Source organism: Megascapheus bottae, chromosome 9 (genome assembly GCF_031878675.1).
Source record: "Megascapheus bottae isolate mThoBot1 chromosome 9, mThoBot2.hap1, whole genome shotgun sequence".
Classification (NCBI taxonomy): domain Eukaryota; kingdom Metazoa; phylum Chordata; class Mammalia; order Rodentia; family Geomyidae; genus Megascapheus; species Megascapheus bottae.
Window position 1 is genome coordinate 68,840,644 of NC_143517.1, and position 13,923 is coordinate 68,854,566.

Below are 13,923 nucleotides of genomic sequence, written 5' to 3' on the forward strand. Positions count from 1 at the left end.
CTCAGTGGCAGGTTTTGAAAAGAACATATGAGGGCTGGGAACATGGCCTAGTGGTAGAGCGCCTGCCTAGCACGCATGAAGACCCAGGTTCGATTCCTCAGTACCACACTGCACAGAAAAAGCCAGAAGTGGTGCTGAGGCTCAAGTGGTAGAGCTCTAGCCTTGAGAAAGTCCAAGGACAGTGCTCACCAGGTAGCAGGTACGTTACTTCTTGCACATTGATACCCCTTCTCATGTCTTCCTCCCCATTTCCCTTCCCCCACTTCTCTTGAGATTCTTATCTCCAATTAATCGCATAAAAAACTAGAAGTGGTGCTGTCACTCAAGTGGTAGAGTGCTAGCCTTGAGCAAAAGGAGCTTAGGGGACAGTGGCTAGGTCCTGAGTTCAAAGCCTAGGACTGGCAAAAAAAAAAAAAAAAAAAAAATGTGGCCCAAGGGCCAGAGGAAAAAAAACGAGTGTATGGGAGAAGTGGCTTTAAGTAGCTTTACCTCAGCTACCAGAGATGGCTTTGGTACTGGCCTTGGGGTGCCTGGTTCACGCAGACTTGCGGGCCTGGTGACCTGAGTCCTGTGCTCCCTCCCTCCCCTGCTCCTGGCGTGTCAGCATCCACTGTGCGTGGAGAGGAGCATGCGCTTTCCAACCTCACCCGCGGGGCTGCCTGCAGAGGCACAGGTTCTGACCTCAGGCTCAGCACCTGGCCCTGCCGCCCCTCCGTGCTCCCTCTGTTGGAGCGAGGCCCTGCAGGAGCACATCTGCCCACAGGAGAGCTGCCAGTCCACACGCCTCTCCTTTCCTGCCTGGGCTGCCTCTGTTCTTCACGGTAGGTGAGATGCACACGGCCAGATCACCCAAGGAGAAAGACGTTAGCTGCCTCACTCAAGGAGCAAGACATCCACTGCCGAGAATGCTAAACCTGATACTCTACTTCATGGTCAGATGCTTCAAAGACTGCTCAAGGTCACAGCTCAGCCCAAGGTCATAGCCCACATCCAGAAACTGATATACATGCAAGAAAAAGTCTTGGCTATTTTGGCCCCAAAAGGACCACTTCAACAGGCTGAGGGCCCTTCCCGGTTCAGCACAGCGCTGCTCACCCACCCAGTAGGTAAGGAAAGTAGCACATAGTCAGGGATGACCCTGGCAGCTCACACAGAGCCAGACCGTGACCATCCCATTAGCCACAGTGGAATCTCTCACCTCCCTGGACACAAGGTTACATGCTCAGAAAGCTCCCCCATAGCAAACCCAACCACTGCTGTAGGTGTACTCAGTACTATGTTAACATTTCCAACGATGAAAACTACAGTGGTGATTTGTGTTGGTTGTCAGCTGTGGGGCTTATACTCATGGCCTGGGCACTGTTCCTGGGCCTCACGCTGCACTCCCCACCCACCCCGAAGGATAGTGCTACCTTTTTGAGATACAGCACCGCTTCTGGCTTTCTGGTGGTGAACTGAAGATAAGAGTCTCAGGAACTTTCCTGTCTGGACTGTCATCAAACCACAAGCCTTAGATCTCAACCTTCCGAGGAGATAGGACTGCAGCTGTGAGCCACTAAGCACCTGCCCGTGAGATTAGCCATGAACAGGAAGTGGGTCTGTAGCTCAAAGTGATAAAACACTAAACGTGAGCAAAAGGGGTCAGGGTCAGTGCCTACATCCGGAGTGTAAGCCCAACAGCTAACCCTCCCGAAAAAGGATCAGAGGGATAGCTCAAGTGGCAGAACACTTGCTTAGCATGCACCAAGTCCTGGCAGGGACGGGATGTGGCGTAGTGGTAGAGTGCTAGCCTAGATACCGGAAGCCCTGGGTTCCATTCCTCACTACCACATAAACAGAAAGCCAGAAGTGGTAGAGGGCTAGCTTTGAGCAAAACAGCTCAGGGACAGTACTCAGGGCCCTGGGTTCAAGCCCAGAAGTGACCCCCCCCAAAAAAAAGGTGGCTCAAGTTGTAGAGTGCTAGCACTGAGCTAAAGACCTTGGAACCAGGCCCAGAGTTCAGGTCTCACAACCAACGAAACAACAACAGGATGTATGTGGACATGGCTGGCCAGCTCTGTCCCTGCTCTCAGTTAACTTCCGGGCCCAAGTAAGGAATCAACCATCAGTGCTTGTTCTAAAGGCCTGCTAGAGTTTTGTTTTCTGTTTTCTCCTGGGCTGGGGATGGAATGGAGCATCCAGCACATTCTAGTCAAGTGCTCTGTCCCACCACACCTGAACCCTAGATTCTCTTAGCACTGAGTAATGTTGCAAAAGCAATGAGCTAAAGAGAGAGCTTTTCACTTTTCAAGTCAAGCCTGGAGAAAACATTTCCAACATAGAATTTTCCACGGTGAAAAATACTTTTAGAGTAAGAATTAGACTCTGAGCCAGGCTCATGTCTATAATCCTAGCTACTTAAGAAGCTGAGATCTGAGAATCAAGGTTCTGGCTGTGAATGAGGCTTAGTGCTTCGTACTACATACACAGAAAAGTTCCAACTTTGCTCCAGGGTTGGCTTTTTTTTGGGGGGGGGGTCAGTGGTGGGGCTTGGACTCTGGGCCTGGTAGCTGTCTGTCCTCTTCAGCTCAAGGCTATGCCTTACCCTCTGAGCCACAGCCCCAGTTCCCGTTTCCTAGTGATTAATTGGGATTTCTGGGTCTTTTGTGCCTGGGTTGGCTTTGAATCAAGACCCTCAGATCTCAGCCTCTTGAGCAGTTAGGATTACAGGCGTGAGCCACTGCGCTCAGCTTTTCAACGCGTTTCTTCTCAAGCCATTCTCCATGTGCAACTCATACTCCCTCTCTCCATGGTGACACCCAAGTGGCACTCGTGACATGCCTCCTGTGCCCCAGTAGTGTGTGTGACAGGCAGGGAAGATGCTTGCTTAGAACCCATAGGACTTTACACCTGAAGACCCCACAGGCAGAACTGCACTGAGATGAGAAGTCAGGGGTCCTGGGAGAAGCCCCGGGTGAAGCCCAGCTCTCTCCCACTCAGCCCTCCCCTCAGCACTGTGCTGGGCCCTGTGAAGGGTCTGCAGGCCAGGTGCTGCAGGGCCGGTCCTGTCACGCGGCTCTGCAGGCCAGCAGCTGGGGGCGGCTGAATGATGAGCTGACACTTGGAAAGAGGCCCCAGAGGGTGGGGGTCATCTTGTAACCCCAACCAGGTTCCCAGCTGGTCCAGCCACATGAGAGAGCCCAGCTACACAGATAAAGGGGACCTGTCCAGCTGAGCCCAGCCAGTTCACAAGGTCATGAGGACAACATGGCTGTTTTGAGTCCCTGCATTTTAGAGCAGCTGCAGATGCAGCAGGGTTATACTGAAGCCCCTCGATCTATTGTCCTCACTCTGCCGTTCCAGCTGGGGTTTCATAGGTCAGAGTGGAAGCCACCTTATACTTCTGTCCTAGCTCAGTGCCTAGCCCTGTGCAGACACCAGCAAAGAGCCTGCCTACAGTCATGGTGCCCATCTCTGTGGACTCGTCACTCCACTGAGAAAGGGACAAGAGTAACTCTCCTATTCTATAGAAAGAACATTTTGCAGCCATTTTTTTTGGTGGGTTATGGGGTTTGGACACTGTGCCTGGGACAGCTCAAGGCTACTGTTCCATCCCTGAGCCAAGCCTTACTTCCCCTTTTTTGTTTTATTTATTTATTTTTTTTTCCAGTCCTGGGCTTGAGCTCAGGGCCTGAGCACTGTCCTTGGACTTTCTCAAGGCTAGAGCTCTACCACTTTAGCCTCAGCACCAATTCCGGCTTTTTCCTATGTATGTGGTACCAAGGAATTGAACCTGGGTCTTTGTGCATGCTAGGCAAGCACTCAACCACTAGGCCAAACTCCCGGCCCTACTTCCCCTTTTTTAGAGGGGAATTGGAGATAAGAGTCTCAGGTCCTTTTGTGCCCCGGCTGGCTTTGAACTGCAATCCTCAGGTCTCAGACTTCAGAGTAGTAAGGATTACAGGTGTGAGCCACTGCACCCGGCTCCCTGAGCTTTTTTGCCAGTCCTTCTGGCTTTTTCTGTGAATGTGGTAGCCAAGGAATTGAACCTGGGTTTTCATGCATGCTAGGCAAGCACCCTATCACTAGGCCACACTGTCAGTCCCCTCTGAGCTCTTTTGCTCATGGCTAGTGCTCTACTACTTTGAGCCATAGAGTCACTTTCAGTTTTCTGGTGGTTAGTTGGAGCTAAGTCTCACGGGGGCTTATTGAGTAGCCAGGATTACCCACATGAGCCAGTGCCACCCAGCTTTCAGAGACTTCTTTAAAGCAGGTTTTACATTAGTCAGGTAAACAGTTTCTTGGGCCGGGAGCGTAGCCTAGTGGTAGAGTGCTCGCCTAGCATGCATGATGCTCTCGGTTTAATTACCCAGTACCACACACACAGAAAAAGGCTGAAGTGATGCTGTGGCTAAAGTGGCAGAGCATTAGCCTTGAGCAAAAATTGTCCAAGGACAGTGCCCAGGCCCCAAGTTCAAGCTCTGCCACTCGAGCCTCAATGCCACTTCCAGCTTTTTCTGTGTATGTGGTAGGAATGGAACCCAGGGCTTGTGAATGCTAGGTAAGCACTCTACCACCAGGAAGTAGTCCCAGCCCATGTCCCAGCTACTTCTGAGAAGACAAAGGAGGGTGTGAGGCTGGCCCTGGGAAAGCCTGGGACACATGAAAAATAAAGTGGATGGTGGGTGAGGCGCAGCAAGGTGGTCTGGTAGGGGGAGCTGTGGATCATAGCACCAAGTTCAGACTCCCCCACTGAAAAACACGAAGCCTTGCGCCCCGTTTCACCTTTAAGCCTAATCGCCTTGTAAATGAGAATCAAGCTTGGCACCAAGTGTTAGGAAATTCCAAATAACAGCTTGAATTGTAGCTTTCCTCGTTTACAAAAGGGGTGATCACTGGGGGCCACTCAGGACCGTCAGGGTGATAACTCAGGGTCTGAACCCGGGGCCTGGATGCTACCCGAGCTTTTGCACTCAACACCAGCATTCTACCGTGTGAACACCTCCACTTCTGGCCTTCTGGAGGTTGAGTATGAGTCCCACAGGCTTTCTTGCCTGGGCTTGGCTCTGAACATTGGTCCTCAGATTTCAGTCTTCTGAGTATCAAGGATTATAGGTATGAGCCTGGCACAGATGGCTTATATCTCTATCTTGTTGCTCTGCCATGTGTATTCTACCTCATGGCTCAAAATGACTGCTTGAACTCCAGTAATTGGAGATAAGTTTCATGGACTTTTCTGTGAAGGCTGGCTTTGAACAGCGATCCTCAGATTCCATCCTCCGGAGTAGCTAAGATTGAAGACATGAACCACCAGCACCTGACTACAATAGGTTTTGCGGGTTTTGTTTTATCAGTCATGGGCTTTGAACTCTGGGCCTGGGTACTCCCTGAGCTCATCAGCTCAAGGCTACTGCTCTTCCACTTGAGCCACAGCCCCACTTTTGGTTCTCTGGTGGTTAAGTGGAGATAAGAGTCACTGACTTTCTTGCCTGAGCTGCTTTGAATCACGATTCTCAGCTCTCAGCCCCCTGGGTAGGGAGGATACAGGTGTGAGCCACCGCGCCTGGCCAAACGTAGGCATTTATTATGAGGCAGCTGACAATACTTGTAGGAATAAGATTCCTGGCTGGACGGAAAGGAAGGCTAGAAGTAGAGCTTGGGCTATACAGGTTTTGCCTTCCTTATTTTTTACTTAGAAAAGAATTCCTGGGGGTTAGCTCACACCTGAGCTAAGATCTGAGATCTGAGGATCAAGGCTCAAAATCAGCCTGGGCACAAAAGGACCTGAGACTCTTATCTCCAATTAACCTTTAGCACCAGCCCTGAGTGAAAAAGCCCAGTTTAAGCCTCAGTATCAGCATGTGCATGTACTCAAGTACACAATGTACACTGTATCATTCCCCACTGCATACCAATGCCTTTAGAGGTAGTCAGATGAGACCCTGGACCTGCCCGCTGCCATGTTTCTCTGCATTCAGTTTCACTAGTTTTTCTCCCTCTTCTCCCAAAGTATGCAGTTGTTGCTGAACCTCTCCCTGAGGCTGAGTCCCTTTTCCTTGGAGCGGTGTGTGTGTGGGGGGGGTCCCTTCTCTGCCTCTGTGCATCCAGTGCCGTCCTTTGCCTGCTTCACTCCCTCCCAGTGTTGCCAGGCACAGTGGCTTACGGACTCCGTGGAGAAGAATACTGGCTCCAGGTCCGATGATGCCTGGAAGGGCCCCCTTCCCGAACAAAAAATAAGCAAGACTGGGCTGGAAGCCAGAAGCAACTTTAGTGAGAGGAAGGCAGTGGGTGGAGGGGGGAGGAGGGGCAGGAGAGGGGGCGAGGCAGGCTCGGGGGTCACACTTCCAGTTCTGAGGTGCTTGGCTTGTCATAGATGCGTGTCTTGCGCTGCACGATGCCTGGGCTGAAGCCGGCCCCCAGCGGCCAGTGACGGACTACGTGCCGGTAGGACGTGGCCAGGTAGTCGAAGTAGTTAATGTTGAGATTCTGGGCCATACGACGGCCCAGGTACTCCATCTGCTGTGGAGAAGGTGGCGGCCAGGTTCTCCCAGAGGCCCTGGCCAGCACATCCTTTTAGCCTCCCTTCCTCTGGCCAAGGAGGTGCTGATTTAACCCGCTGTGTGCAACGGTCCCATCCAGACCCCAAGCAGTCGTCCGCAAGCCCTTTGCCCAGAAGGGCAGTGACACGGCTGGTGGACTCACCTCGTAGCGCTCCGACAGCTGCACCAGCACCAGGGGCTCCAGTTTGTGGCCGCACAGGACCAGCTGGAAGAAGGACCTTCCGTAAGCTGTCCAAAGGGGAGACACTCAGCTGGAGCCCCGGCCTGGGCCCCCCACCCCCTCCCGAGCCGCTCCCCGCCCCTCTCCCTACACCCCCTCCCCCGTCCCCCACGTCACCGTCGGAGCTGAGTGCCAGGCGCATATAGACCAGGTGCATGGGCCCCTGACACACGGTGCGGCCCTGGATGGAGAAGTGGTACATGCCGCGGGTGTGGTTCAACACCAGGCGGCGCCGAGGCAGAGACGAGATCAGCAGCCACAGGCCCACAGCCATGCCGTAGGCCAGGAAGCCCCAGGTCTCCTGCTTCTGCACCTGTGGGGACCAGGGTGTGAGAGCCGCAGAGGGCTGGAGCTGCCGGCTGGAGGAGGGCTGTGGGGTGGGGCCTGGAGCGCGCACCTGTCTGAAGAAGTTGCAGGAGACGAGAATGAGGCAGATGAGGAAGAGCAACGCCCCCTTCCAGAGTGTGTCCAGGTAGTACTCGAGCACGAACACTGGGGGCAGCGCCAGGTGTGTGAGACCCGGCTGCAGCCCCAGGGGAAAGGAGGCAGCAGAAGCAAGACTTTTTTTGCCCCCAGTCCTGGGCTTGAGCTCAGGGCCTGAGCACTGTCCTTGGACTTTCTCAAGGCTAGAGCTCTACCACTTGAGCCTCAGTACCACTTCCGGCTTTTTTCTATGTATGTGGTACCGAGGAATCGAACCCGGGTCTTTGTGCATGCTAGGCAAGCACTCTACCACTAAGCTCCACTCCTGGCCCCAGCACCAGGGCTTTTTGGGGAAGAAATGCCCCTTCCCTCCTCACGGGCTCAATCAGCTGCGACAGGACACCGCAAGTTCTCGCTCCCCCCAGGCCTGGGACACGGACATGGCCCTGTACTGTGCACACCTCCTGGCTGCTGCTGTGTGAAGGGGTAGAAGCTGTTGTTCTTGAGGCGTTTGGCCAGGTGCCGCTCTGTGCAGAAGAATCCTAGGGCCCAGAGCTGGAAGCGCTTGCCAACAAGGGCTGTAGGCAGGCAGCTGATCCGGCCTTTGGGAACCTAGGCCAGGCAGAGGGGGTCAGCCTGCTGGCTCCCCACTGCCCCCCCCCAGGTCCCCCGCTGCCCCTGTACCTGGGAGAATAAAGCGTCCAGGGTTGCAGACCAGGGAGGAGGAGCTCAGACTTCAGACAGGGCAGTGGGGAGGGCAGTGAGGCAGCACAACAGGTGGGGCTGTGAGGGGTTCTAGAGGTTCTAGACCATAGGTTCTAGAAGGGGCTGTTCTACTGACCACACCCCCGTAACGGGGAGGCGCTTCCCAGCCAAGCTCTACCCCACTGACCACGACATGCACAGCTCAGTGCACAGTGCTCACTGAAGGGTGGGCAGTTAAGACATGTGGCCCACACCTGGAGGTCGGAACCAGGAGCCCTCGCTGAGTGTGGGGCTGGCAAGAGCTCCGGCTCTCCATCTCTGACTCATCCTTAGCCTCCAACAGCTCCCTCAGTGTCCCAGAGTGGCACAAACCCAGACTCAAAGCAGGAAGCAGGAATAAAAGCTGTAGGCAGTGGTGCGGGCCAAGCAGGAATGGCGGCTTTTGGTGCTGCTTCACCTGCACGGCCTCTGAGCACCTGCACCCAAGGACCACACGCAATTTCTAGAAAGATTTTATTGTAACAAAATGCTCAAACATCTAAAACAGGGAAAGGACCAGGCAGGCCAATAAGCAGACTAGGCCAAGCTGGCTGGGGGAGAGGGGCTGGTGCACAGCTGCTCCAGACACCGCTGGACTTCCTCCAGGCCCCGGTAGACACGCTTCAGGCCCCTGGGGAGGCATCGGCAGGACTCCAGATTGAGATACAATAGGCCGGGGCAGCTGCTGATCACGGAGCTGTGGCAAGGCAGGCAGCAGAGAGGTGGGGAGCTGCCCAGGAGACCCAGGCCCCAGAAGGTGAGGCCCCACAAGGGAGCCGTCTGCCCACATCCCCTCCAGCCTGCTGCCTGTGGACTATGTACCCTGGCACCCCCAAGACCAACCCAAGCAAGGGCACAGCTGGAATGTGCTCTTCCCTCTGACCCTGGAGGTATGAGCAAGGCAGTGTACCAGGTCTGAGCCCTAGGCGGGGACAAGGCAGCAAGCAGTACTGGGCCAAGGGACCAGGGGACAGCACACTGACCTGACTACGCCTGGCGTGACGCGGGTGCCTCTGAGGTTGAGAACGCGCAAGGCTGGCGGCACAGGGCAGCCAGAGAAAGCAGCTAGCGCCTGCTCCAGGTCCTTCTCACTGAAACCTTGGCCACTCAAGTCCAGTTCTCGGAGACTGTGGTACCATTTCTGAGTCAGCAGAGGACTGCCCTCCTTGGCTAGAGTCAGCCGATCCGACATGCCAAACAGGCCCAAGTGCAGCTGCTCCAGCTCTGGGTGGAGAGTAGTAGGAGTGAGCCATAGGTAGGCAAGGACGCCATAGCCCAGCTGCCCAGTGCACCCAGCAGAGCTGACCCTGACATGGTAGATCATGAAGGCCTGTGGGGGTGATGCGGTCACAGCCACGAAGGTCAAGGAGGCGTAGATTGGGAGAGCCATGAAGCAGGCGGCCCAGGACCTCATTGTTCACAAAGGTGCAGGTGGAGCCAGCAAGGCAGAGCTCCTCTAGGTGGGGGAAGCCTGGCCCTGGAGCCACCCCTCGCCCAGAAGGTTTGGGCATCCAGATCAGGTTTAGCAGGCGGAGCACCTGGGGGCAAACAGGAAGTATGTGTGTGAAAGAATGGGGGGAGAGCAGGGAGAGAGAGGAAAGAGAGAAGGAGGGAGAGAGAGGGGAAAAGGGAGGGAGGGAGAAAGGGAGAGAGAAAAAGAGGGAGGGAAAGGAAAAGGAAGGGTGAGAGGAGGGGGAGGGGAGGGCGGGGGAGCACCTGCAGCTGGGGGCAGCCTCTCTGCAGAGCCTCCACAGGCAGTTGCAGTGGAGTCCTGCTGGGATTGATGCCAGTGCTCACCTCCAGGACTTGGAGACGGGGACAGCGGCTGCCCTGCAGAGGTGCACACTAGGTCACCAGCTGACAGCCCAGGCTGGCATTTAGCTGTGCTCATGCCCAGCACCAACTTACCAGCAAGGCCCCCAGGATAGCTGTTGTCTGGGAGCTGTAGGTGATCCACAGCTTGAGCATTCGGGGTCCCATTTCCTCCAAAAAGCTCACCACGGCTGTGGAGTCCACCTAGGGGCTCAGCACAGGTTGCCGGTCACTTCCACCCAAGCTTGCTCAGGACCCCTTGGGGCACAGGGCTCACCATGGAATGCTGGAGATCCAGGCTGTGGAGTCGGCTGCAGGCTCTGGCCAGCATGATCAGAGCGTCAGCCGGCACATTGTGGCAGTCTGAAAGCTTCAGGAAGGTGAGCCTAGGGCAGCACTCGCTAACCAGCTGTAGTAAGACAAGCCACAGGGGTTGGGAGAAAAAGACAAGGGTCTAAAAGAGACACTGGGGGCCCTGGGCCACCCCCACTCTACCTGTGTTCTGCACATGCCAGGCCTACCTCTGGCACCTCCCTGCTGGGAGGCGAGGGCAGAGCAGGAAAGCCCCAGGAGCAGGCGGGCCTTCCTGTGGAGCAGTTCGGAGGCCACTCCTTGGAGGCGCTGGCTAGCCCTAGATGCACAGAGTGCGGCTCACCTTCAGCACGGAGTGTGCCTGAGACTTCCAGTGGAGGAGGGTCAGCCGCTGCAGCTGCGAGAACCTGGGCAACAGCACGGCCCGGTCGCACGCGCTGGTCCCCGGAGGTCCCTCCACTCACAGTCACCCCTCCCCGGCCCGGGGGTCCTCACCGATTGGGCAGGAGCCACTCCAGGGAGGCCAGGAGCTTCTTCTCGGCCTCGACAGGGCTTCTGGAGGCGCGGCCAGCCAGGGGGGGCGACAGGGTGGCGGTGTGCCAGAGCGCGGGCTGGGAGGCGGCTCGGTGCCACAGGCGGCAGACGCGCGCGGCCCTGCGGGAGGGCGCGGGGCGTGACTCCCCGGGAGGGAGGCCGGCGGCCCCGGGACCCGCTCTTCCCCAGCGCCCTCCCGCATCGGTACCTGCCGAGGAACGGCATGGGCCCGTCGGCGGCCACCAGCAGCCCGAAAATGTGCACCAGGACTTCCAGGGGAAGGCGGTCTCCCCAGCCCGCGTCCGGGCCCTGCGCGGGCGGGGACGCGGGCCGGGGCGGCGGGGGCCGGGGCCGGGGCCGGGGCGGCGGGGCCCGGGGAGCGCGGCGCGCGGCGCGCCGGGGCGCACGGGCCGGCCCGAGGCCGGGCAGGACGAGCAGCATGCTGTCCGCCTGCATAAGGTGGTACCCGGAGCCGCGGGGCGCCAGCCGGTCCCACCACCAGTCCTCGGCCGAGCGGGCCCCCGGCCCCGGCGGCCGCGACGCCCGGGCCCCGCGCCGGGCCCCGCGCCGGGCGGAGGGAGGAGCCATGGCTGCGCCCGGCGCCGCGCGGCGGAAACGCGAAGCCCGGGCTCGTGCCCGCCCCGCAGCACCACCTCCGGGGCGGGACTTCCGCCGGCGGCGCGCACGCCGGGCCCCGCCCCGCGCGGCGGCGCGCACTCCCGGGTCCGGGCCCGGCCGCTCTGCTCGCCGCTGCCCGGCGGCCGCGCCGCGGGCCTCCCGCCCCTCGGCCCTCGGCGCGCAGCCCCGGAGGCCCCCCGGGGTCCATGGCGGCGCCCCCGCGGGGCCGTCTGGTGCGGACCCACCTGCTGGTGGCCCTGTTCGGCATGGGCTCGTGGGCCGCGGTGAACGGGGTCTGGGTGGAGCTTCCCGTGGTGGTGAAGGACCTGCCCGAGGGTGAGCGGCGCACGCTGGGGCCGGGGCCGGGGCGCCGCCTCGGCGCTGACGCACCTCCTCCTCCCGCAGGTTGGAGCCTGCCTGCCTACCTGTCGGTGCTCGTGGCGCTGGGGAACCTGGGTCTGCTGGTGGTGAGCCTGTGGAGGCGGCTGGCCCCGGGCACGGGCGAGCAGGGTCCCATCCGGGCGGTGCAGGGGCTGAGTGTGGTGGGCGCGGCCCTGCTGGCCGCTCTGTGGCACCGCGTGGCCCCCGTGGCCGGGGAGCCCCACGCGGTGGCCTTCCTGACGCTGGCGTTCGTGCTGTCCATGGCCTGCTGCGCCTCTAACGTCACTTTCTTGCCCTTCCTGAGCCACCTGCCTCCTTCCTTCTTGCGGTCCTTCTTCCTGGGCCAGGGTCTCAGTGCTCTGCTGCCCTGCGTGCTGGCCCTTGCCCAAGGCGTCGGCCGCCTAGAGTGCCCACCTGTTCCCATTAATGGCACCCCTGGGCCTCCCATCAACTTCCCAGAGCGATTTTCTGCCAGCACCTTCTTTGGGCTGCTGACTGCCCTCCTGGCCATTTCGGCCGCCGCCTTCCATGGTCTTCTGCGGCTGTTGCCGTCCCCACCATCTGTACCCACGGGAGGCCCAGGACGAGTGGGAGCAGAGGAGAAGGAGGAAGAAGCCTCACCCTTGCAGGAGCCCCTGGGACAGGCAGCAGGCCCCACCGCCAGGCCGGATCCTAAGGCCCAGCCGCTGTTCACGGTCCAGAATGCCTGCCTTCTGGGCCTGCTGGCCGTCAACAACGCACTGACCAATGGTGTGCTCCCCGCAGTACAGAGCTTTTCCTCCCTGCCCTATGGGCGCCTGGCCTACCACCTGGCTGTGGTGCTGGGCAGCTCTGCCAACCCTCTGGCCTGCTTCCTGGCGATGGCCGTGCTGTGCAGGTACACATGGGTTCCAGACCCCTTGGGGGGAGGAATTCGGGGTGGGGGCTGGGACCGAGCTGAGCCCGTTCCTGGCAGGTCCCTGGCAGGCCTGTGTGGCCTCTCTCTCCTGGGCATGCTCTTCGGGGCCTACCTGATGAGCTTGGCAGTGCTGAGCCCCTGCCCTCCGCTGGTGGGCAGTTCTACGGGTGTGGCTCTTGTGGTAAGTGGTGCGGGGCAGGAAGAGGGGCGGGGCCTGTCCTGGAGCAGGTGTACTTCTCCCTCACCGGCCTCGGTGCTCCCTACAGGTGCTCTCTTGGGTGCTGTGTTCCAGCGTGTTCTCTTATGTCAAGGTGGCAGCCAGCTCCATGCTGCATGGTGGAGGCCCGTCTGCCCTGCTGGCAGCTGGAGTCGCCATCCAGGTGGGCTCCCTGGCGGGTGCTGTTGCCATGTTTCCTCCCACCAGCGTCTACCATGTATTCCACAGCGGAAGGGACTGTGTGGACCTGTGTAGCCTTTGAGCCTCGGAAGGTGCGATGAGCTCACCCTGCCCAACCTGCCTCCACCTGGAGGCTACCACAGTACCTGAGTGCCCGAGGCCCAGAAAGCCTCCCCACACACTCCACAGGAGACTGGCATTTTAATCCTGGGTGAGGACCAAGGAGCAGGTGCAGAGCCAGGGACCGTTTGGGGCTGGAGCCTGGCCCTGCGATTTTCCTGGGATTTGCACAATAAAGCATCTTTATTCAGTTGGTGGTTAATCCTCTGAGCACTTCTTCCTGCTCAGTCTGACCTGCCTTCCCAGGAGCTTAGGATCCTGGCAGACATCTAGCCACCCCCAGGCTGCTGACCCAGGTCAGACAGCCTGAGGGTCAGGCGTGACCAGGCTGGGACTCACTCAGCTGACAGGTGTGACGGGGCTTGCCCAACTGTCTGCCTGAAAAACATCTTGCCAGGGGGACTCACACCAAGTTTTGGTGTGGGGTCCGAGCACAAGAGGAACCTGGGGGAGAGGACCTAGAAGAGCCAGAGTATGAGGTTGTGGCCCATCTCAGGACCACTCAGTATTAAGCTATGCTGAAGCCGTCAGCATGTGGTCAGCCCTCTGTTCAGGCAGACATGCTGCAGCTGCCTTCTCTCCCTGGGCTGCTGGCTGCTCCTGAACAGACTACCCCTTCTTTGCATTTATAGGGAACGCCTTCCCTTGCGGCCTGTTCTCCCCCTGGGTACTACTCAGGTTCTCAAGTGGAAATGGAGCCCCTGGGCTGGGCAGGGGCCCCGTGGGAAATCCAAGAGTGGTCATGGCAGGCCTTTGGGGGACACAGCCTCCCAGGGAGGTAAGTCACCACACTGGCTCAGTGGACTGATTTGGGGCCTCGCAGACATTGCTCAGGCAGTCTGGAGCTCAGGGAATGTGGTTGCCACCCCTGCTTCCGCGTCCTTCACTATTGTTCTGGTTACTTCAGAAGCTCGTCCCTGCCCTG

General features: G+C 58.6%; 3 protein-coding genes across 5 annotated transcripts; 1 reads left to right on the top strand and 2 right to left on the bottom strand.

Annotated features, from left to right (window-relative positions):
- Positions 1 to 6,239: 6,239 nt before the first annotated feature.
- Positions 6,240 to 8,053, bottom strand: Catsperq (catsper channel auxiliary subunit theta). Of its 2 annotated transcripts, none has more exons than XM_090339643.1 (6): positions 7,867 to 8,053; positions 7,644 to 7,794; positions 7,157 to 7,251; positions 6,877 to 7,072; positions 6,682 to 6,767; positions 6,240 to 6,495 (listed from the first exon to the last, which is right to left on the bottom strand). In XM_090339643.1, exons 4-6 carry the CDS (start codon positions 7,031 to 7,033, stop codon positions 6,316 to 6,318), a joined length of 423 nt encoding a protein of 140 aa, XP_090195769.1. In that variant the 5' UTR covers positions 7,034 to 7,072; positions 7,157 to 7,251; positions 7,644 to 7,794; positions 7,867 to 8,053; the 3' UTR covers positions 6,240 to 6,315. The 2 variants fall into 2 exon arrangements, with proteins under 2 accessions (XP_090195769.1, XP_090195767.1); XM_090339641.1 differs by having other exon boundaries at positions 6,240 to 6,498.
- A 333-nt stretch (positions 8,054 to 8,386) lies between these two features.
- Fbxl6 (F-box and leucine rich repeat protein 6) lies at positions 8,387 to 11,172 on the bottom strand. The gene is made up of 9 exons (XM_090339648.1): positions 10,793 to 11,172; positions 10,546 to 10,704; positions 10,394 to 10,457; positions 10,016 to 10,147; positions 9,835 to 9,942; positions 9,643 to 9,756; positions 9,233 to 9,464; positions 8,910 to 9,150; positions 8,387 to 8,623 (listed from the first exon to the last, which is right to left on the bottom strand). Exons 1-9 carry the CDS (start codon positions 11,170 to 11,172, stop codon positions 8,464 to 8,466), a joined length of 1,590 nt encoding a protein of 529 aa, XP_090195774.1. The 3' UTR covers positions 8,387 to 8,463.
- A 207-nt stretch (positions 11,173 to 11,379) lies between these two features.
- Positions 11,380 to 13,191, top strand: Slc52a2 (solute carrier family 52 member 2). Of its 2 annotated transcripts, XM_090339622.1 has the most exons (4): positions 11,381 to 11,538; positions 11,608 to 12,460; positions 12,539 to 12,662; positions 12,748 to 13,191. In XM_090339622.1, the coding sequence occupies exons 1-4, from the start codon at positions 11,409 to 11,411 to the stop codon at positions 12,958 to 12,960; spliced, it is 1,320 nt and encodes a 439-aa protein (XP_090195748.1). In that variant the 5' UTR covers positions 11,381 to 11,408; the 3' UTR covers positions 12,961 to 13,191. The 2 variants fall into 2 exon arrangements, with proteins under 2 accessions (XP_090195747.1, XP_090195748.1); XM_090339621.1 differs by having other exon boundaries at positions 11,380 to 12,460.
- The last annotated feature ends 732 nt before the right edge of the window (positions 13,192 to 13,923 follow it).